The 22,309-nt window shown below is 44.2% G+C and overlaps 1 protein-coding gene across 1 annotated transcript in view; it reads left to right on the top strand.

Moving 5' to 3' along the window:
• The window catches only part of LOC142018834 (inter-alpha-trypsin inhibitor heavy chain H3-like), a 48,063-nt gene that overhangs the window by 14,950 nt on the left and 10,804 nt on the right, over positions 1 to 22,309 (top strand). Inside the window, exons 5-18 of the mRNA XM_075004967.1 lie at positions 2,869 to 2,973; positions 3,403 to 3,565; positions 4,817 to 4,927; positions 6,055 to 6,180; positions 6,277 to 6,393; positions 7,084 to 7,252; positions 10,853 to 10,978; positions 12,435 to 12,616; positions 12,921 to 13,106; positions 14,184 to 14,323; positions 14,644 to 14,798; positions 17,365 to 17,370; positions 18,905 to 18,931; positions 20,981 to 21,037. Of these exons, the coding sequence (XP_074861068.1) occupies positions 2,869 to 2,973; positions 3,403 to 3,565; positions 4,817 to 4,927; positions 6,055 to 6,180; positions 6,277 to 6,393; positions 7,084 to 7,252; positions 10,853 to 10,978; positions 12,435 to 12,616; positions 12,921 to 13,106; positions 14,184 to 14,323; positions 14,644 to 14,798; positions 17,365 to 17,370; positions 18,905 to 18,931; positions 20,981 to 21,037 (1,670 nt within the window). The remainder of the gene's footprint in view (positions 1 to 2,868; positions 2,974 to 3,402; positions 3,566 to 4,816; positions 4,928 to 6,054; positions 6,181 to 6,276; positions 6,394 to 7,083; positions 7,253 to 10,852; positions 10,979 to 12,434; positions 12,617 to 12,920; positions 13,107 to 14,183; positions 14,324 to 14,643; positions 14,799 to 17,364; positions 17,371 to 18,904; positions 18,932 to 20,980; positions 21,038 to 22,309) is intronic.

Consider the following 22,309-nt stretch of genomic DNA (forward strand, 5'->3'; position numbering starts at 1 on the left):
GACAGCACCATGGCCATGGAGGTGAGCTCATGCTCACAGCACCTGTACAGGAAACCCTGGGATGCGGTCCCTGAGGGCCCCCAAGATAGGGAGGGAAGGCGGGGTTCACAGGAGCCATTGCTTGGGACTAACAGCCCATTCCTCTCCCCTCTTCTTGTCTCTGCAGCTCCAGCAGCCAGACCAGCCCTGTCACGGCCCTGGGGAACTTGACCACCGAGGGCGAGAGGGAGCAGCCTGGAACCCAACTGGGAACAGTTCAGGGCCATTTGCTGGTGCCACCAGGGCAGGGAGGAAGAGGCGGTGGGGGATAAAGCGCACACCGCAGCCCTGCAGGATCTCACGGGTGTTCTGCGGGAATGGCTCGCCATGGAGCAGCAGGCCTGGGACTGGGTGGTGGCCAACCTGGACGTCCTGAACCAGCCACCTGGCCCCGGCCACTGCCCCATCACAAGCCACTCTTGCACCCGCCCCTCCTGTGCCCACCCCACAGTCCCCTTGTTACCCCCCCAGACATGGAAGAGAACGGAAGGGAAGGGAAGGGAAGGGAAGGGGCTGGGCGCAGGCAATGGGGGTCCAGGTCATCGACCCCCATGGAAGGATAGAGCCCCCCCACCTGAACCCTTGGCCCCCCAGGGCTCACAGGGCACCTTCCTGGGGACACTACGCCCCTGTAAATAGTTGCCCCTAGCCCCCATTAACTGTTCCCCCCACCTGTCTGTATATAGGTCTCCCCAGCTCCCCCGTTAGGCATTCCCCCACCCACTTGTAAACAGTTTCCTCGAGTATGCAGAGACAGACAGTTATACCATGCTAGTAAACTGTTTATTGTTCTGATTAACCTCATGTCCTCTGTGCATGTGTGGGGGGAGGTGGTGGGTGGGTGTGCGGAGGAGGGTGTGTGTGTACAGGGTGGGGGGTTCACTGTGGCTCCCCTCTCCAAGGCCTGGCACAGGGCCTTCCATACCTGCACCCTGTCCTGCTGGACCTGGTGGCATGGGGTGGCAGGGGGCTGCTTGTACCCACGCCCCACCTCAGTCACCCACCCCTGCACGAACAGCTCATGGTTAGCCTCCACAAGGTTGTGCAGGGTGCAGCAGGCCCCAACCACTGCCAGGACACTGTGGAGGCCCACTTCCAGCTGGGTGAGGAAGCATCTGAAGTATCCCTTCAAGCTGCCGAAAGCCCACTCCACTATATTGCAGGCCCGGTTGAGCCGCTCATTAAAAACATCCTGGCTAGGCTGCATGTGTCCTGAAAACAGCTTCATCAGCCAGGCCTGCAGGGGGTAGGCTGGGTCCACCACAAGTCAAGGTGGCATCATCGTGTCGCTGACAGGGAGCTCCCACCAGGGGATGAAGGATCCCTTGACCATGCAGTGGCCCAGCCCCAAGTTCTGGAACACCCTGACATTGTGGGCGCAGCTGGACCAGTCCATGCAGGTGTCCTGGAAGTGACCATTGGCATTGACAAGCATCTGTGGGACCACAGAGTGGTGGCTCTTTTGATTCACATAGGCCCCACCGCTTTGCTCCGGGGCCTGGATGGCGATATGTGTGATGTCCAGTGCCCAGAAGCAGTTTGTGAAGCCCAGGTCCTCGAAAACCTGGATGACATCGTCCAGGTCCCCCGTGTGGACCAGCTGCTGGAGGAAGACCCTGTTGATGGCCCGGGGAGAGGTGGGGATGCGCTCATGAGTGTGGGGTGGGGTGCAGTGTACCCGCGTGTCCCCATCCTCGTCCCCTGCAGGGCATGCCTCCCTCGGGCACTCACCCTCTGCCTCTGCATGCCTGCCAGTCCCTGTCCCTGCCAGTTCCCAATGAAGCCCCTTGCCGGGGTGCCCCTGCCCCATGCCCCCCCGCATGCAGTCTAAGTGTGACACAGGAATGGCTTACCTCATTGAGGATGGCCCTGATGGTGGCCCTGCCCACCCCAAACTGGTGGCTGATGGATCAGAAACTGTCTGGGGTGGCCAATTTTGAGAGGGCAATGGCCACCCTTTTCTGGAGCAAGAGCGCTGGCCTCATGAGGGTGTTGCGGTGCTGGAGGGCTGGGACAAGCCAGTGGCACAGCTCCAGGAATGTCCCCATGGCCATTCTGAAGTTCTGTAGCCACCGGTCGTCGCCCCAGTTCTCCAGCACCAGTTGGTCCCACCAGTCACTGCTGGTGGGGAAGCCCCACAGGTGGTGGATGACCCGGGGGACTGGGTGAGGGCGTTGTGCCCTGAGGGCAGCCTCCAGGAGGGTGGCTAACAGGGTGGCCACCCAGAGCCTCTGGTGCACGGCAGCCAGGACCGCGACCAGTGCACTGGCCATGGCCTCAATGCGGGGAGAGAGCTCATCGGGGTCCATGCGGGGCCTGGGGTGCCTCCTCTGCTCGCTTTTCCTCTGCTTGGCTAAGGACAGGTTGCTGGCCCTCAGCAAGTGCAGGCTGAGGCTTGGGGTCGGGGGGGCCCTTTAACAGGATAGCAGGCAGCAGCCCTGTTAGGGCTCATCCACTATGCACCCTTCTTGTGGCGTTTCCCGCCCCTGTACTTTCAAAAGATGCGTGGATGCTCTCTTTCGAAAGTGCGGTGGGGGCGCTTTGAAAGGGCAGGTCAGACCTTCACTCCCCGTTTGCCTGTGTGGACGCTCCCTTTCGAAAGGCAGTCTTTCGACGTTTATTTTCTATAGCTGTCATTTCAAAATGGAGCTGTAGTATAGACGCAGGCAAGGTGTTCAACACCTCACGAAGTGATCAGCATTTGGCCAAATCAGGTCCTAGACGCTGCGCTTGTTAGTGAACAAGATGGTGAATGGAGGATAGCCCACTATAATATTTTCATGTTTCAATACTAATCATTCAGCTAAATTAGATCCTTTTCTTCTGTAGGGTAATTAATGGTGTTACCTATCCTGGGAATATAAAAGAAAAAGAAGCGGCAAAAAAGCAATATGAGAAGGCTGTTTCCCAGGGACAGACTGCAGGTCTTGTCAAGTAAGAATGCTGATTTACAATGGGTTTAAACTTTTCATTTTCGTATTCTGACATCCTATAACTAAAAATGAAACTAAGAATGTATTTTTATAGCCTCTGTTAAAAGTTCACACTTTTTATGAAAGGATATTACTTACCATTTAATAGAGACATGGCTTCTGATTGGTGAAGGGATATCCATATTTGTGAAAAATGTTCTCGAGTAACCCTTACTAATTGAATAGCACATGTTTACATGATTAGTCCCACTCAACTAATTGTATAATGCTTCTCAGTATGAGTTAGTGATAAAGAGTAAGACCGAAAAAATATCTCATTTCTCTTACCTGCATTTTTGTGTGCCAGACAGTGCCTCGCTCTTGAACAGGTGCACAGTAGGAGAGATGGGACAAACAGCCTATTTTTTTCTCTCATTGGTAACATTTCTAGGGCTTCTGGGAGAAAAACAGAAAAGTTCACTGTTTCAGTCAACGTTGCGGCAGCCAGCAAAGTCACTTTTGAGCTCACCTATGAGGAACTGCTGAAGCGAAACTTTGGAAAATATGAGATGTTCATTAAAGTAAAACCAAAGCAGCTTGTCAATCACTTTGAGGTAAAGGTTGCTGTGAAGTAATTGGACCCTGCAGCGGTTACCTTCTGCTGTTGCAGAAAGTCAAGATTCAGTGGAATTTTGTGCATCTTTTCAAACACGCAGTGTTACTCAGAACATTCAGTGTGGGATGCTATGTGTATCCACACTGCTTCACAAATGGAAAGAAGGCCCCCAACTGATACCCTGTGGCAATGGTCATTATGAAACAGGTTGAAAGCCTCTAATAGTGAATTTTATTACTGGGTTGCACACCTACATGGCACTATGGCTGTGTCTACATGAGCCCCAAACTTCGAAATGGCCACGCAAATGGCCATTTCGAAGTTTACTAATGAAGCGCTGAAATGCATATTCAGCGCTTCATTAGCATGCAGGCGGCTGCAGCACTTTGAAATTGATGCGCCTCGCCCCCGCGCGTCTCGTCCCGATGGGGCTCCTTTTCGAAAGGACCCCGCCTACTTCGAAGTCCCCTTATTCCCATCAACTCATGGGAATAAGGGGACTTCGAAGTAGGCGGGGTCCTTTCGAAAAGGAGCCCCGTGGGGACTAGCCGCGTGGCGGCGAGGCGCGTCAATTTCAAAGTGCCACAGCCGCCCGCATGCTAATGAAGCGCTGAATATGCATTTCAGCGCGTCATTAGTAAACTTCAAAATGGCCATTTGCATGGCCATTTTGAAGTTTGGGGCTCGTGTAGACGTAGCCTATGAGTAAAACCCAGGTCCCTTTGTGTCAGAAATTATTTGAGCTCTCTCCTTAACTGCCCTGCTAAAATCCACCTGCAGTTCAATAATTTACTCTCATGTGTTCCCCGAAGATGCTTTAAAAGCATATATTCCATAACTGGTTATAAAAATACTTAATGCATTATTTACAGCACTATGCACAAGAACGAAACAATCCTGCAGCATAAACAAATCATAATCAGATACGATCTGACACTACTGGTGGTATGTTTTCAGAGGTAACGAATGAGTGGTTCTTCAACATCTGACCAGAATCTTGTGAGCAGTTAATAAAACAGTGACTTTCAGTTGTGTTTCTTTTTTAAAATCTTCCAGTAGAAGGTGGTTGGGTCACATCTAACTGCCCGAGGATCTCAGATTCAGAAATGAATGCTGCTTTGCATTATAAAGGCCGATTTCCTTCTTACTAAGAAATTCCCTTTCTTACATACATAGCTGCTCAAGATTCGTCATCTAAGCTGTATTTGTGGGTTTATCTATGATAGCGTATTTTCAATGAATGTTTCAGATCGAGGTAAACATCTTTGAGCCCCAAGGTATCAGCGAATTGGAAGCACAAGGATCATTCATCACCAATGACCTGGCACAAGTTGTTAAAAAATCTTTCTCGGGACAAAAGGTATAATGGCTAATAACCTTAATAGAGAATGAATTAATTATGTTTTTCTGAATTCTAACAAAGTCACACTCGTTGTGAAATAATACGTGTCAGCACAATATTAATGCAAACATAAATGTACTATACTGGCCAGTAGCCTGGATGGATGGGATAATATAATAGTTCTTTTCTTTCTTTAATTTCTATTAGGCATCTCTTCAAAGGGTTGTTCTAAATCATTCCAGCCTGTAACAATTTTCTATTATATAGAACACAGAATATCCAAGTGCTCTAGTCATGCCTTATCCCTCCTCCTCTTCCAATAAACCCCACTAGACTGGGGCCAGGAAAGGAGTTGACCTCGAGGAATTACACAGGCTGTATGGGAACCAAGGGTGGATGGCATTCCTTTGCTCTCTGGAATGACAGGGTATTCCGTGGAGGTCATCTGCAGCCCTTTTATGTCACTGAAGATTATACAAAGGGACCACAGCATGAGGAACAATTTGGGAGCCTGACTTTAAATTGACCCATTGCTTTTTAAAGCATTAGGTGCGAGGAACTACGGTTTTAGTGTAAGACCTTGAAATTGAGCCTTAGCCTACTGGTACCTCTGCTCTGACATGCACTTGTTGTTTTATGTATTAGAGTAACACTTTAGCCTGGGATACCCTTGTACTTGGCAGTGCACAGAGGGATGGTTAGATAGATAAGGGAATGACCCTTTTGCTTTTGTGTCAGTGTGGGTAGAACTCGCTATCCAAAAGCATACACCTTGCATTCCGCTTCCCCACTCTCAAATAATAGCTAAAAACCACCCCTTTCACACAAGTACTTTTTAGTGTACTTGGTTTTGTATATCTCTATGGTGGTGTAGTCAATATTTTCATCAGTTGCTGATGGAGGCCTATATAATAATATTTTATTATTAATGCTTTTGTATTACTTTGCACAAACACAGAGTAATAAAATATTGTTTTGGGTCCAGCCAACTTGTTTAAAACGGCATCCATTTTATATAAACCTGTTTTATCATATACACTTCTACATTTACATACATATACCTGTCTCAAACACAAACCTGCTTATGTTTTATATTGTCCATTCATTTATTAAAACTTGAGTCTAATGAGGGTTTCTACTTTCAGGGCCATGTGTCTTTCAAGCCAACAATTGACCAGCAGCGAACCTGTGCAAATTGCTCAACATCGCTGTTGGATGGAGATTTAACAATAAGGTACGATGTGAAGAGAGACAAGCCAGGTGATTTACAGGTAAATTCAATACCTCACCATTTCAACTGGGCCTGCTGAGAATCTGAAGGGAGTAAATTGAAGTCACATCTTTTGCACATCTTCTCTATTTTTCAGATTGTCAATGGATACTTTGTACACTTTTTTGCACCAACAAATCTTCCAAATTTTTCAAAAAATGTGATTTTTGTAATAGACGGAAGTGGCTCAATGTCTGGAATAGGAATACAACAGGTAATTGATTACATTTACTGCAAAGTCAGTGCAGGTGTGCAGATTCAAGGGAGCTTAGCACCCAGTAGCATTATTAGCGACTCCCTACCAGGAGCAGGTGTTCAAAGTCTCAACCTACAACAAAACTATAATCAGAGCTATTTTCAAGTTATATGTTTATATCTTTAAACTGCCAAACCAAAATATCTATAAATGGTCTCCCTATGCTCTGGGTATCCTGTAAGTTAATACATATGTATAATATTGTCTGTTTTTCCCCTTTTCTGTGTCTTTTGTACTCTCTTCCAGCTGTGGGTAATGGGAAGCTTCTTACTATTAGAATGCCCCATTCCATTCTAATGCTCAGAATTTGTTTTTTCTGCTGCATGTCAAGATGTAGATCTTCTCTCCCACCCACATTCTCCCACTACTTAGAACTAAGCCTCGGCATAGGAAATGGTAGCCAAATGAGCCTATCATAGGACCTGGTTTTCATCTAATCAGTTATGCCGGCAGAACTCATGGACTTCACAGGAATTTTTCCTGGTTGACAGTGCCACAAATGAGGGAAGAATCAGGCCCAGAGTTTTTCACTACACATTGAGTGAATGTTCAGCAAAACAAATCATGTAAAAGCTGCAAGCGTTCCTTTGTTATCCCATGTACCCACATGAGTTTCATTCATTTCAACTTGCATTTATTTAATTGTAGACAAGGCAAGCACTTCTTAAAATACTAGAGGATATTAAGGAAGATGACTATTTTAACTTTGTACTGTTTGATACTGGTGTAAATGTCTGGAAAGAGGAATTAGTCAAAGCCACTCCTGAGAATCTGAAGGAAGCAAAGGCCTTTGCTGGAAATATTGACACAGGAGGCAGTAAGTATTGTAGTAAACTTGCCAATAGGTGGTACTGCAAATAAACACTGAAAAAGCTAACACAAAAATTCAGTCTGAAAATGGAGTGCTGCGAGCTTTCATGCCTAAAATTTACTGGCTAACAACCACTTCCATTACTACATGTTTGTTTTGAGTTTCTGTGAAGGTTTTTGCTGTCTTCAGAGAACAAACTGAATTACAGGCAAGTTTTAAACAGAAATCACAATCTCCTCCCCTAAAAATAGTATGTAGATTCACCAAAGTGAGCAAAATTCCTGTTTTTGGAATTAGACATTGAGAGATGGATCCATCCATCAACAGTGGCGCTTACCACACAAGTCTGAAGCATGTGTTCAGTGGTTAAAATTAACAATACTGTAGACAGAAATTTTAGTCTCAAATCACCAGCATCTCTGGATGAAACTGAAAAACACCTCTTCCCATGAACACTTCTTCTACACATGCATGTGCATGCACACACAAATCGATGACAATAGATGCCTGCCTACTGTGCCTACAGTGCTGCAGCTCTCATGACTTTTTGTAAGTCTCATGACATCTGGGCTGTGTCTACACTAGCACAAAGCTTCAAAATAGCCATGTAAATGGCCATTTGAAAGTTTACTAATGAAGCGCTGAAATACATATTCAGCGCCTCATTAGAATGCCGGCAGCCACGGCACTTCAGAATTGATGCGGCTCACTGCCGCGCAAATCCTTTTCGAAAGGACCCCAGCAGCTTCGAAATCCCCTTATTCCTAACAGCAGATAGGAATAAGGGGATTTTGAAGTTGCCGGGGTCCTTTCGAAAAGGAGCCCTGCCTGGACGAGACGCGCAGCAGCAAGCTGAAACAATTTCAAAGTGCCGGGGCTTCCAGCATTCTAATGAGGTGCTAAATATGTATTTCAGCACTTCATTAGCAAACTTCGAAATGGCCATTTGCATGGCCAATTTGAAGTTTTGGGCTAGTGTAGACACAGCCCTGGTGATTTTCTTCAAAGCTCCAGCTCCTGGGGTGTGTCTACACTTGCATTCCTCTTTTGAAAGAGGCACGCAAATGAGGTAAAGTGAAAATGCAAATTAGTTGAGTTGAAAATGCAAATGAGACATGAATTTTCATATTCAGCACTCCATTTGCATATTCTAATTTCAAAAAGCTTCTTTCGAAAGAAGAAAGCCAGTGTAGACACTGCTCTTTTGAAAGTAAACCCATCTTTGAAAGAATCCTTCTTCCTATTAAATAAAGGGAAGAAGGATTCTTTTGAAGATGGGTTTACTTTCGAAAGCGCAGCGTCTACACTGGCTTTCTTCTTTCGAAAGACGCTCTTTCAAAATTAGAATGTGCAAATGAGGTGCAGAATATGCAAATTTATATATCATTTGTATGTTCGATTTACCTCATTTGCATACCTCTTTCGAAAGAGGAATGCAAGTGTAGACACACCCTTGGAGTCATGAAAATCTCAGCTGTCATTTTTCAAGAAAAAAGTTTCCTAGCCTCCTGGTAGCGAAAAGTGAGAAAATGTGACCTGCGTGTAACCTAAAGACAGAAAGCAATGAGAAAGAAGAGCCCAACATTCATTACTTTTAACCATCTCATGATTTGTAAGCCAATCTCATAATTTTATAGAGCCTGACTCAAATTTTGGATGCTTCAGTTTAGCAATATTTCTTTATGATGCAAAAAGCTAATGTAATTGCTCACAGGCAGATTCAAACCTGGGACCTCTGGAGCTTAGTGCAGGAGTCTCTACAGTTTGAATTAAAAGTCAGCTGGCTGTCAGCTAAGGCTGCAGGTGAGACTTGTTCTTTTACTGCATAAGAGGTGTACGTGCCACTACATGGGACAGTGAACCACACCCTTAGGTGTGTGGGTTACATTAGCCTGAAGATTTTGGGAAGGATTACAAAAACAATTCCTTGATCCTCCCCAACAGATGTACTTCCTCTGTTGCCTGGAGTGTGTATTTTAGAGGTACAAGTTCCCTGTTGGCCGCCAAGCCAATGACAGCTTCATCTCCCTCAAGAGCCTCCAGTGGCTGCAGATAACATTACCCTCTGCTATAAATTTGCCACATTAGACAGTGGCGGGTCTAGCCCTTACTGACCAAAAGTTGCATTTGTGATGGAATCTCATATGGAATGTGAATGAAGTTCCACATCTATCTCCCCTACTCCTCCATCATCTTAGGAAATTAAAAACAAAAAAGGGGAATAATTGGCTATTCAGCAGAAATGCCGCAAAGGGCCTGGGACCTTATCAGGAGTCACAATTTGAATATGAGTCAGTTGTCTGATGCTGTTGCAAACAAGGAAAAATGTCACTCTGGTTTGTATTCATAAGACATGGGAGATAATTGTTGAGCTCTATTCAGCACTGGTGAAGACTTAGCTGAAGTAGTATTTCCTGCTTTGGGCACCACACTAAGAAGAAAGTTCACAAATTGGAGGGAGTCTAGAGGAGAGCCACCAAAATGATGAAAGGTTGAAAGAACTTGGCATGTTTAGTCTCTGATAATTGTCTTCAAATATGTGACAGGTTGTTATAAAGAGAACAATGGTCACTTGTTCTCTATGTCCTCCAAAAGTTGACAAGAAATAGCCCATTTGCTTTGTGGCAAGCTTGAGGTTAGGTATTAGGAAAAATTTTCTAACACTAAATTTAAGTACTGGAAGAGATCACTTGTGAGGCTGAGGAATTACCATAATTGGAGGTTTTAAGGAACAGGTTAGATCAGGCATCAGTGACCAAAATAGCAAAAATGAGACTTTTTTTTGAATTAGTTAAAAAACTCAATAATTCAAGAGCTGCAATGCATGTGAATATGAGACAGTCCTCAATAAATAAAGTCAAACCAAACTTTTTGTAACCCCATTTTAAAAGCAGTGCACACACAATAATTTGTAACATGATACATGTTTACTATAGGATGTTCACAAACATTTTACTTATTCTATTTCCTCACACTTTATGTGAGTGGTATGTGTTTGTACCACTACCTTCCTGACTTTCACTCCCAAACCCACTTTAATTATGCCAATTTTACTTCACAATTAATTTCAGTTTTCTTTCTTAAAATGCATGTTGTCCTTCACAGCAGGAATGCTTCAAGCTTCCTTTTCCTTTTCAAAATCAAGAGTTTATTAGCAACAAAATGAAAACACAGATACAATATCATATCCCACGTATTAAAGGGGGAGTTATCCAACATTTCAAGATCATATATCATTTGCTATTTAGATATGAGTTGGGCTCATTGTTGGCCTTTTAGATCTTCACCATTTTTCAAAAATAACCAGGCAGGTTTTGTGCCCCCCCCCCCACTTTTTTTTTTTTTTTTTTTTAAACTTTGCAGTTATAACATCACGAGTCACAAAACAGTCCTCAAAGAACTGCATGCAGCTCTGGAGCCACAGGATGCAGACCTCTGGGTTAGATAAACACCAGTCTGGGACAGTCTGGATATACTTACTTCTGCCATCGCATGGGGGGACTAGGAAAGATGTCCTTTCTAGACCTAGCTTTCTATGAATCTAGGTTAAAAACATTTCTATTTTTGACCACCAGTTTTCAACCCTACTTTGTGCCTCCATTACAGTGACAAACCTATATGGTGGTTTGATGAAGGCAATTGAAATGCTGAATACAGCTATTGAAACAAGTGCTGTGCCCAAGAGAAGTGCCTCTATCATTATCCTGTTAACAGATGGCCAGCCCAATGTAGGTAAGTGTCTTAGTAAATGAAGTGAACTGTACAGTGAAATTAAGTGGGTTGAAGAAAAACAATTAGTTTACCATTCTTTCATTTCATGAGATGAGAGACCTGATTCACCATTGATTTCAAGGGCATTACAATTAGAGTTAGGCTGCTACAGAAGACAGGAGAATCAGGTCTTTGGTTTCAGTTCGTGGTTCTATCTACCACGAGAGAGAGAGAGAGTGTGTGTGTGTGTATTTGATGATCTAATCCTAGTCATAATTTTGCCACATTACTAAACTGCCACCCATTTAGACATCATCTTTAATATGCTAAGAACATTTTCATTGGTGTAACTAAATTAATTCAGTTACACTGATGCAAATCTCTAATTTTGATGTCCTGCATTGATGGGAAGGGTATTTTTCAATTAACCTTATCAGCTGTGTGCCCTGCCTTGTGCTAGCACAACGTGTCCACATTAGGAGTTTGCACTAGTGTAACCGAATAATTTTTATGATGGTAACAATTTTCTTTAATGTAGAGTTTCATCTCTTGGTTATGAATAAATATGAGTGGGATTCTCCCATCCATTCCATCCCATAATCACCATTGCATTAGGGCCCTCCTAAAGATGACACAGAAGGGAAAGGAGAAAATTTCTCTGCGGGGCAGGCCAAGATGTGGCCAGGAGTTTGGAGGGGATCTCTATAATACAGCAGTACAGGTGGAACCTCTCTTGTCTGGCACCCTCAGGACCTGACTGATGCCAAGTAAGAGAATTTGCTGTCCCACAGGACGTGAATATTGTCTAGCAGCATTACCAACACACCCATTGCTTACTGGGCCCCTAGAAGACATTTAGGGGTAAATTCCAGCTAAATAACAGCACACAACACTGAGAAAGAGGACTGGCAGTTGGAAACAAACTTAATGAGGCCACGGGAAACTTGACCACATCCATGCTACATGGCCACCCAGCTAACTCAACCCATGCTGGATTGCGGATGTTGCTGGACGAGAGTGTGCTGGGCTAGAGAAGTTCACCTTGTATGCCCACTTGCAGAGTTGCCCCTAAGAAAAGCTGCAACTCCCACAATGCCATAACAGAAATGTACACAGGACTTCCCTGAGTTAAGCTGATGGCTGCACCAATCCCTGAAAACCTCAGAATCCTAAAACCACAAAGGAGGCCAGTGTGTCCTCTATCTTTCAGACAATCTTATTTCTGAGGTTAATACAGTGTTTTGTGGTTTGTTTGTTCTTTTTTTCAAAATAAGTCTACCTTCCAAGTTAGATACTCGCACATTCTTTAAAGTTAGTTTAGGATGACTGATGTCTTGAAGACATGACAGTCACACCCTGAACAATCTACATAAAAATAACTAACCATATTTAATTCATGTTAGTATTTTTTCTGTTTGCTATTGCTTTCACAAACAAACTCTGAACATCTCTTTGTTTTGTATTCTGTAATATGCAGGCATATCAAACCCTCAGGAAATTCAAGAAAGAGTAAAAAAAGCCATTCAAGGAAGATACCCCCTATACAACCTAGCTTTTGGCTATGGTATTGACTATAATTTTCTAGAAAAAATGGCACTAGAGAATAAAGGGGTGGCTCGTCGCATTTATCCAGATTCTGATTCAGCCATACAAATGGAGGTAAAAACATAACCCTATCAATTAAGTCAATAATGGCCAGGACAGTAATATTTCTGATAACATTGGCCTCTAACTTCAATTTAATTAAACAAAATATAACCAGGGGCTGGGGCGCTAGCCAGTCCCCAGTAACAACTTTCCCCTTATTTATAAAGGTGCATCATAGAATAAGTATACATTGAGAGGCAGCGTGATTTAATGAACAGTTTTGTTTCTTACAGTGTCAAGAGCTCTATGCTCACAGGCATGCCTATATTACATATTTATTTGTTCTAAGCTTTTTCCCCGTCTCTCTTCCCTCTAGGGTTTTTACGATGAGGTAGCCAATCCCACGCTCACAGAAGTGGAGTTAAGCTACCCTGAAAATGCTATATCTGACTTAACGCAAAACAATTTTAAGCATTACTATGACGGCACTGAAATAGTGGTGGCTGGACATATTACAGATAATGACCTGACCAGTTTGACTGCCGATGTGAAAGCTCAAGGTGTAAGTATGGGTTTGGTGTGATTGTTTCAAGCCCTTTTTCGCTACATAAAATGTCTGAATGTGGGAGATTCCAAATTTGGCAGTACATACAAATCCCCTGTAATCCTTTTTTTCTGGGAATAAAATATTCCAGCATGTGGAAATTTTAAATATCTCTTGTCCTGCACCCTTGGGACCTGACTAGTGCCAAACAAGATAATTTGCCAGACCCCGGGAAGTCAGTATTGTCTAGCACATTACTAACATTGCCACTGCTTACTCAGCCCTTAGAAGACACCTGAGGGTACACAAAACCCTCAGAATGCACAATTTCAAGTTGCACTTAACTCACATTAAAAAATCGAGCTACTTCCAGCCCTGGCTTGCTCCCCCAGCCCCAGCTCAACCCTCCCCTCCCACCACTAGCGCATGGCTCCAGCTCACCCCATGCCTGGCTCTGGCTCTATCTCACCACCCTTCATGTGCAGCTTCAGCTCAACCAACAACCAGCCTGCCTCCCCACCTGGACTAGTATTATTTCCAATCCTAGATTCTGCAACTGTTCTAAAAACCCCAACATGAATATACCACTTTAATTCACAGAATAGTTATCAAATGTACAGTATCACTTGCATATGGACTGTGACACAAATTAGTCCACTGTGTATTGCATTTATTGTAACCAGAAGTTAGATATATTTAAAATACCAAAATTATGTTACAGCCAGGCCAACTGCTATGCTTGTGTTTGTACAGACCTGTTGTTATGTTAAATACATAACATGGGCAATGTACAGGTAAACCTTGATTAACCAAAGTTCAGTTAACCAAATCTCAATGTTAATTTTGAAAAAATGTTATGTCCCCACATCTGGGGAGCTACTGAGCAGTGGCACTGAGATTGTAGTGAGAACTGCCCGGGCAGACTTTTTAATTGGTGCAATTCTCAGTACAGGATTGAGAAGTTCATTAATTTACTGTAGATCTTCATTTTCCAAATCCTAGATTAAATGGAGATTTTTGATGTCTCCTATGACCTGTGGACAGTCAGAATTCAGATGTCCCTGTTACAGAGAGAAGCTTCTTTATTCCTAACAGGCAGAAAATGATGTGACATTTACTGAACAAGCAGATGTCGATGCAATGGAAAAAGCTTTCCAAGAACAGGAGTACATATTTGGAGATTACATTGAGAGGCTCTGGGCTTATCTCACCATCCAACAATTACTGGAAAAACGGTAACAACACAGAAAATAACATTCGCTCTCAGATAGAAACTGTTACTCTCCATCTCATAAATACATGTATGAGAAAGCCCAAAATAGTAAGTATTGTTTTTTCAAGTTCATTTTAAAGGAGTGCAAACACAGGACCAGATTGTAGCTACCTGCCCTGCCCGTAAGTTTAGTTTGGAGCACTCAAACTAGGAAACGTGTATTTCTTTTCAGCAGAGAAATGCATAGTTCCATACTGTACAGAGGGACTAAAATCCTGAATCCAGTGCTTAATACTTTGCCTTTACAGCAAGTTTATGCTCTGATTCTCTCCCTTCATTCAGAATTGTAGCTCAGGGAGAAGAAAAGGAAAACCTCACAGCAGAAGCCCTGGAGCTGTCTCTGAAGTACAAGTTTGTAACACCTTTGACGTCTATGGTGGTTACAAAGCCAGAAGATAATGAAGATCCAGCAGCACTTGCTGATAAACCCACAGAAGGTACAGACATTTTCACAGTTTCACTTTACTGAGGCTATGTCTATGTTACCCTGCAGATCTGCCCACTCAAGGTTGATCTTTTGGGGTTTGATTTGCACTTCTGGTGGAGACGAGTGAAATCAACCTATCGGGGGTGGCTGTCAACCCCTGAACTTCCTGCTAGTGTGAGGTGTCAGAGAGCTCGATGGGAGAAACTCTCCCATTCACCTTCTTCAGTGAGGATAGACAGGTAAGTCGACTGGAGATAAGTCGATACTAGCTATGCAATTGCCGTAGCTAGAATTGCGTATCTGCAATTGACTTACCTTCCTAGTGTGGACCAAACCTAAGGGAATTAAAGTGATCATTTGACGTTCCCTTAAATGGATGCTTTTCCTATCGGGATAGAGTTTCAAATATATATGGAAGTACCATAAACCCTCCATTTAACAGACTAATGTGGGGGAGAGGTATCTGTTATTCCCGAAAATCCATTAAATGGAAGGATTTACTGCCTCCCAGGATCTCCCAACCCCCACCCCAAAAAACCTGCCACTCAACAAAGCCACCACTGGAGGAGCCCCCGGACTCTGCCCTGGCTCAGATCCCGCCACGTGGCCGCAGCTGCCTCGCTGTGTGCAGCTGGAAGGGCCACATCATGGTTGCAGTCTTTGGCAGTGGCAAGTCTCCCCATTTTTTTTCCAGGGAGGAGGATTTAGGGTTTTGCAGACCCCAGCAGGCTTCGGGAACAATGGGGCGGGTTTCCATTGTTCTCAAAGTTCACTAAATTGGGGTCCATAAAATCAAGAGTTTACTGTGTATTTTCTGAGCCCTGCCTTCCTAGCTTAGTGTAGCTTTCTCTTGTGCACCATACAGAATCATTTCCCTCCTTTAAACTCACTACCATCAGTCCACTTTCCATTGCTACCCATTTGCCCATAAATACAAAACATATTGTTAATTCAGAATCATAGTATAGGGTAGAAGATATGAACATCTCAAACCAATAAAATAAATAAAATCAAGAGGCAAGTCGAACCTAGATAATCAAGATATGCTCAACTTCAGTTTGCCTTCCTTCCTGCTATACTTTTCTGTACATTGTTTTCATTCAGGGTCAGCTGCAGAGAATTCTACTGAAATATAGACAGAGTACGCGTGTAAACCTTTGCATGCTCAGACATTTATATGCACTGCAGGGCAGATACAATGTCTTCATGTACAGAGAACACAATAATATACAAGGCCTTCAAGCATATGTTTACGCTACAGAGTTATTCTGGAATAGCTTATTTCGGAGTTGTTGTTCCAAAATAAGGTATTCCGGAATAACACATCTGCACTAGAGAGAAGTCCCAAAATAAGCAAAACTTTTTTCCAAAATAGTGTGTCCGCACACAATAATCCGAAATGTGCTACACGGCAGGATTATTTCAGAATAAGCTTTTCTGGAATATTTTATTTTGAAATAGCCTCTATTCCCTGTCTACACAGCCCCTATTCTGAAATATCTATTTCAGAATAGGCTTCATTCCTTGTAGAAAGAGGTTTACCAAATTCGCAAAAAGCCACCCACTAGTTTGAAATTATTTCAAAATAATGGTTGCATTGTGTAGATGCTCACAAAGTTATTTCAGAATAGTGGCCTTTGCTGTGTAGACACACCCCAAATGTGCTCCCAGCTGGCCAACCTGTCCCTACTGATCCTTGGCCAAGAACTGCTTTTGGGTAGAGTTAACATAAGGGAAATACATTCTGGGGTTCAGGGAGTATTTCTGGCAATGGAGAAAACTTGAAACCAGCCAGTTCCTCAGTGCCCTCCACTTGGGCACTACTCAGATGTGAAGGAGTAAGCTCATAATCAAGTCATATTGCTGTTAAAGTTGGGCAATCACATCAGTTTCCATGGTGTATGATATACTGTTATACATGGATAATGACTTCAAAGCTGAATGGAACAGCTGGGAAATTGGGATCATGAAACTTACACAAATATTAGATTGAAAAGGAAACACACAATGATTATACAGTAAATTATTTCTTGTACACATTTCTCCAAGTGTTTGCTGTTATGTAAGTCCTTCTTTAAAGCTAACTCTTAAAGAAAACCTCTGTATTTGTCCCTCTATGAAGCATATACACACAGATTAATTACCATAGGAAAATACTACTTACCCACTGCTAGCTTCTGGGCATGCAGCTAGGGGTACAGATTCAACCACAGTTCTCAGCTGTACCAGAAGCCTGAAAGAGATGCAGACTAAAGCAATTACCAGTATAATGTTCCAAAGGATTAATATTCATTTTTCACATGCATAAGTGATTCCAGATTTGTTGTCCAATATGTTAAGAATGTTCTTCTCAATCTGGTTACATTCACTCATCCAAGCGAGAACATGGGCTTCACATTTAAAGTACTGGATGACTTATGTCTGAATCACCAACCCATTTTCCATTTTTTCTTTCTGGATACCCATTGAAAATAACTTTTCATATTAGAGTCAATTTTCCAACTGTTTAGCCCTGTGCCTTAAACTAACAGTTAACTTTGTTTTCCTTATTTTTTCATATCCATCCCTGGTAACAGCTGAAGGTAAGTACCAAATTCTATTTGTTTTACCCAATGCTTCTATTTCTTATTATTGTTTGGATAATATTTGCTGAATCATTTATTTGACTAATTATACCCCTGAGAAAAAAAATTATTTGAGCAGTATTCTGAGTGAATACCTCATAAGTGTGTAGCAATTTTATGATTTTTTTCCAGACAAAATATGCATAAATATTTTCATTGTTCCCTCATCTCCCTCTGTCCTTGGAAATTATAATGAACCCATCATGGTAGAGTCTAGGTGCCTAATATGAGCAACTGGTAAGAATTTAGTTGCTTTCCATGCCCACGATCATCTGCTACCAGACAATTATGTGGAAGGAGACTCTTGGTCCACAGATTTCTCTTCTCACCGCATGGAGGAGGGAGTCCTTACCTCTTAAAATGGGGTGGGGAACCCCCCCAGCGCATGGCCCAGAGCAGGGCCACGACTTGCCTGGCTCCATCCAGCCTGCTGCAAGATGCGGGCCCTGCTGCAAGAGGGGACTGGGGAGGAGGCATGGAGCTGCAGGCCTTGCAGTCCGGAGTGAGGCAAGCCAGGGCTGGATGCAGCCCCTAGGTTCCACCTGGAATGGGCACGAAGCATGCCATTTCCCCCGTCCACCACGGCTGGGGAAATGGCAGTGGAGCAATGCCCAGAGAGGCTTTTCCCCGCTGCTCTGATTGGCCAGAATTGCAGCCAATCAGAACAGTGGAGGGCTGTGCTGGGGAGCTGAGCTAGGTAAGCATCCCCTCATTGCCCAGATCCTGCCTCTGCAGCCGCCTCCTTCACCTCCATCTTACCCAAACCCTGCACCTCCCTCCTGCCCAGTTTGCCCACCACCAGCCCACTCTTGCATCTCAGTAGACTCCCCAGCCTGTTCCTGAAACCTTCTTGTTGAGACCCCCCACCCCAGCCTGATCCTGCACTGTCTCCTACCCAGACCCCCCTCAACTCCTAGCCCACTCCCACCCAGCTCACCCACCCCCAGCCTGCTCCTCAACCCTCCCTCCCGCCCAGAGCCCACACCTCCAGCCCATTTCCCAGCAGCCCCCTTTCACACTGAACACCTCACTTTTGGCCCTATCCCAGAGCGGGCCCTAAAATATACTAGCCGTGCCCTACCACCCAGGCTTTGGGGCTGGTGTGTAAGGGGAATGAGTAGAGTGTCTTTTTTTGTTTGTTTTTTAGTCAAGGACTGCTTCTCCCTTGTTTGGCCCATGATGGGTTTTTCTGCAGGTCACTGGCTCCTGACCCCCAAAAATTCCTGCCTTCCCCCCCATCTTCAAGACTGCAATATTGTAGTAAAGCTCCCCATCAGTCTCATTAGTACTGGTCACAGTGTAGGCCTGATCAGATTGTTCAAAAGCTACAAAAGACATTTCATTGCTCTAAGAGTTGGTTTTGCTGTCCCTGGAATGTTCTCAGCCTCAGCTCTGTGTGTTTCCCACAATCTCAAACACAGTAGCTAACTTTAGGAGAGCTTCTATTTGTGCCTCATTTACTGGCTCTGATGCTGTTTTGTTTTATTCACAGCAAAGTCTGCCCCAGGCTCTCCAATAAGTAAGTCACAAGCTTCAGTTTCCGAATGAACTAGGGTTGCCAGAAGAATTATTTCAGGCAACAAAACTGGACGGACAGAGGGAAATAAGTTTGTCTGTGTTTTCACCTATATTTTAAAAAGCTCTAGGGAAAGACTGGCAATGTCAACATGATAATTTAAAATGTAACTAAAGATGGAACAGTCATATAGCTCAGCATCTTTGTGATTGGCCAGGGCTCAAGTCTGTGTACAGCAGTGAAGCCTCTCAAATCAGGCTTTCCCACCTTGCCAAAATATTCAGCAGGAAGCTCTGAGCTCCATGGAGGAGTAACTGGAAAAGAGTGCTTCTGGTACCTCAGCTGGGGAGCAGCTAATAATGAATAAGTTTGTATGTATCCTAATGACCTGATTGAAGAGCAGCAACAAATGTCACACTGCAGCCTTAGTGAACACCATGTATTAGTTGTCTCCCATGTACCTGAGAAAGCCCTGACAACTGTCTCCATTTGTTCTGTTTTTAGTCTTCTGCCTGCCTCTTCCAGCCTTACGTACTCTGTCAGTTTGTCCCTTTCCAGATCAGAAATATCTTCACAAATGTTGCATGATACCCAAGCATCCACAGAGCACAAACATATGTAACCCTTCTGCTGGAAGCAGTCGGCAGCAACCAGGGCCGGGTTCAATATCAAGGGGCTTTCTTTATATCCATCTCACATAGAACCGGCTTGAGCCCCGACCTAGTAGCCTGGGAAATTCACTCACCCCGGGGCACCTCAGAGAGGCAATGCTTCCCCACTCGCAAGCACAGAGTCTGAGGATAGAAAAGAGCTTTTAATGAAAGAGGCAGAGACGTCACATGGCATAGCTTGGGAAAATACCACACCCAGAGTTCATAACCAGCCTCAAGTAACTGTCCCGGCTCAAATGGATCAAGCAGTGTCCTTTGCCTCTCAGGCTCACTAGTCCAATACTATGAGGGTCCTATTCACATACTCAAACTCTCTCCATACCCACCCCCTTCAAATGCTCCACTTACAACTCTATCCAGTCCGTGCAGGCCCGGACACATCACCCTGATGCATTCCCTCATTGAGACCTGAGGCAATGCCACTTTTGTGCTGGTTCAGCATCCTGCTTGCTCCTGCCAGCTGCCCCACCGGCCACCTGCTAGTTGCTCCTGCCAGCGGTCCTACTGACCACACACTCCTGCCAGCTGCCTGCCTGCTGCTTCTCCGCCCTCCGGTCACTCCTGCCTGCCACCTGTCTGTTGTGCTCCTCCAGCCACTTATCTGCTGTATTCCAGCTCTCTGTGGCTTCAGCAAACAGTGACTTAAGCTCGTAGTGGCTTCAGCTCTGGGCCTAGCCAACACATCTCAGTATCCACCAAGGTTGGGTCTCATTAAATAACTCCAGCTTTAGATCTAGCTTCGAACAGTGGAGGGGAGAACTAGTCAAACCAGTCTTACAGCTGGATGGCCAAAAGGGTCCCAGGAAGCTGGTTCAACAACTATCCCTCCCCCACTTCTGCCTCACAATGCTCAGATGCTGGGAGCCATCTGTGATCTATATCTTACACAATTATCATCACTGCCCTCAACAGTTTCAAGCATTGGTGAGACTCCACAATTCTTGCACCGGGCAATAGCCTAAATTGTGACTTTACAGCAACATGTTGTTCACAATTGACACAAACGTCATTGCTTCACCTGCTACTCATCAGGCTTTGTTTACAAGGCATTACATACATCATTTTCATGCAAATGATCTCTAAAGGACACATTTCCCAAATCCTTCAGCAGTATATCCTGCTGGCACATTCCTTACTGACAATCACTCTAATTACCTGCAGGACCAGTAGAGTGGAGACTGGGATTGGCAGACAAGACTGGGTTTTGCATGTGGCTGTGCAGAGCAGTACCACCAGACTGTAACTGTTATGAATTAGATAGCGTAGAAACTAAGCTTTGAAAAGTAATTTGAAGTGTTGGCGGCCTACCTGCATTCTAGATAAAGTGTACAAATATCCTCTTTTGATTTTACTTCTAACAATCTTTGTTGTTTCTACATAGCTCCAAGCCATTCTGTTATGTACAGCAGGCCTGCAAGCCCCTCTTTATATACTAGTGGTGAGTTTGTTTTACATGGTTTTAAATAAAATAGGGAAAAGCCCTTCTTTGAAAGAAAGGGAAACCTTAAAAAGGCCAAATTGCAAAAATTCTTCAGAATCTTTTATGTAATTAATTTTCATAAGAAAAAAAATAAAGAAGCAGTTTTTGTACCATAGGCTCTAATTTTCCCTTATTCTTTTATAAAAGTCAACCTTCCCTGGTTTAATTTTTCATCATGATCTTGCTGTCTACTCCTAAACCTCTTGACAATAACTCTTATTTTTCTGTTCTGGGCCACTGCCTGAACAGTACTCCTTATTAGGACTGAAAATCTAAAATACTTGAAAAGACCTTCAAGAAGTTGTGTGGTCCAGCCCCACAACAGGACCAAGCACCAGCTTCAGCATCCCTGAAAGATTTTTATCTATCCAGTACCTAGGTACTTGGAGGCAGTCTGGCAAACTCCATAAATCAGCATGATTTTAATTAGCCAGATGCACACGTATGGGTGTGGCCAAGTTTCCTGTGGTCCCATAATGTTTATTTAGCGCTACCAATTATGGCTCTCAGTGTTCTTTGCTGTTATTTAGCAGTAATTTACCCCTGAATGTCTTCTACTTTCCCAGTAAGCAGTGGAAGTGTTGGTAATGTGCTAGATTATATTGACCTCCTGTCATCTGGCAAATTCACCTGGCACTGGTCAGGTCCCAGGGGTCCTGTATACAGTAGGGTCTCAACTTTCACGAGGGCTTCATGTTCAGAACCCTCACGAATGCTGATTTTTGCAAATGAGCGGGGTACTCAGAGCCCCGGGGAAGGAGCAGCCGCCAGTGCTCCCCGCCCTGGAGCCCCAGGGAAGTGGCATCTGCTGGTGCTCCCTGCCCTGAGGAGGCGGCATCTATTGGCGCTCCCTGCCCTAGAGCCCCAAAAAGTGATGGCCTCAAGCAGCCGCTTGCAAATAATTGAATTCAGGAACATTAAGTTCCAGAAAGTGGGGACTTTACAGTATTGATTTTACATAGCTTGAACGCTTCCCAACTTCCACATCACATTGGAAGGATGGACAAAACTAGGGTTATTTTGATTTTTCTAAACATTGTGGGTTGAACGTCTCTAATCTGACACTCCCTTATCTGTCAACATTTGTAATCCGGCTTGATTTTATTTATCTGGACAACCACTTATTATGGGTGTGGCCAAGTTTCTCATGGTCCCAGAAAGTTTGTGCACATCCATCAGTCCTGGCTCCCAGTGTTCTGTGCTGTTATTTAGCTGTAATTTACACTTAAA

Source organism: Carettochelys insculpta, chromosome 11 (genome assembly GCF_033958435.1).
Source record: "Carettochelys insculpta isolate YL-2023 chromosome 11, ASM3395843v1, whole genome shotgun sequence".
Taxonomy (NCBI): domain Eukaryota; kingdom Metazoa; phylum Chordata; order Testudines; family Carettochelyidae; genus Carettochelys; species Carettochelys insculpta.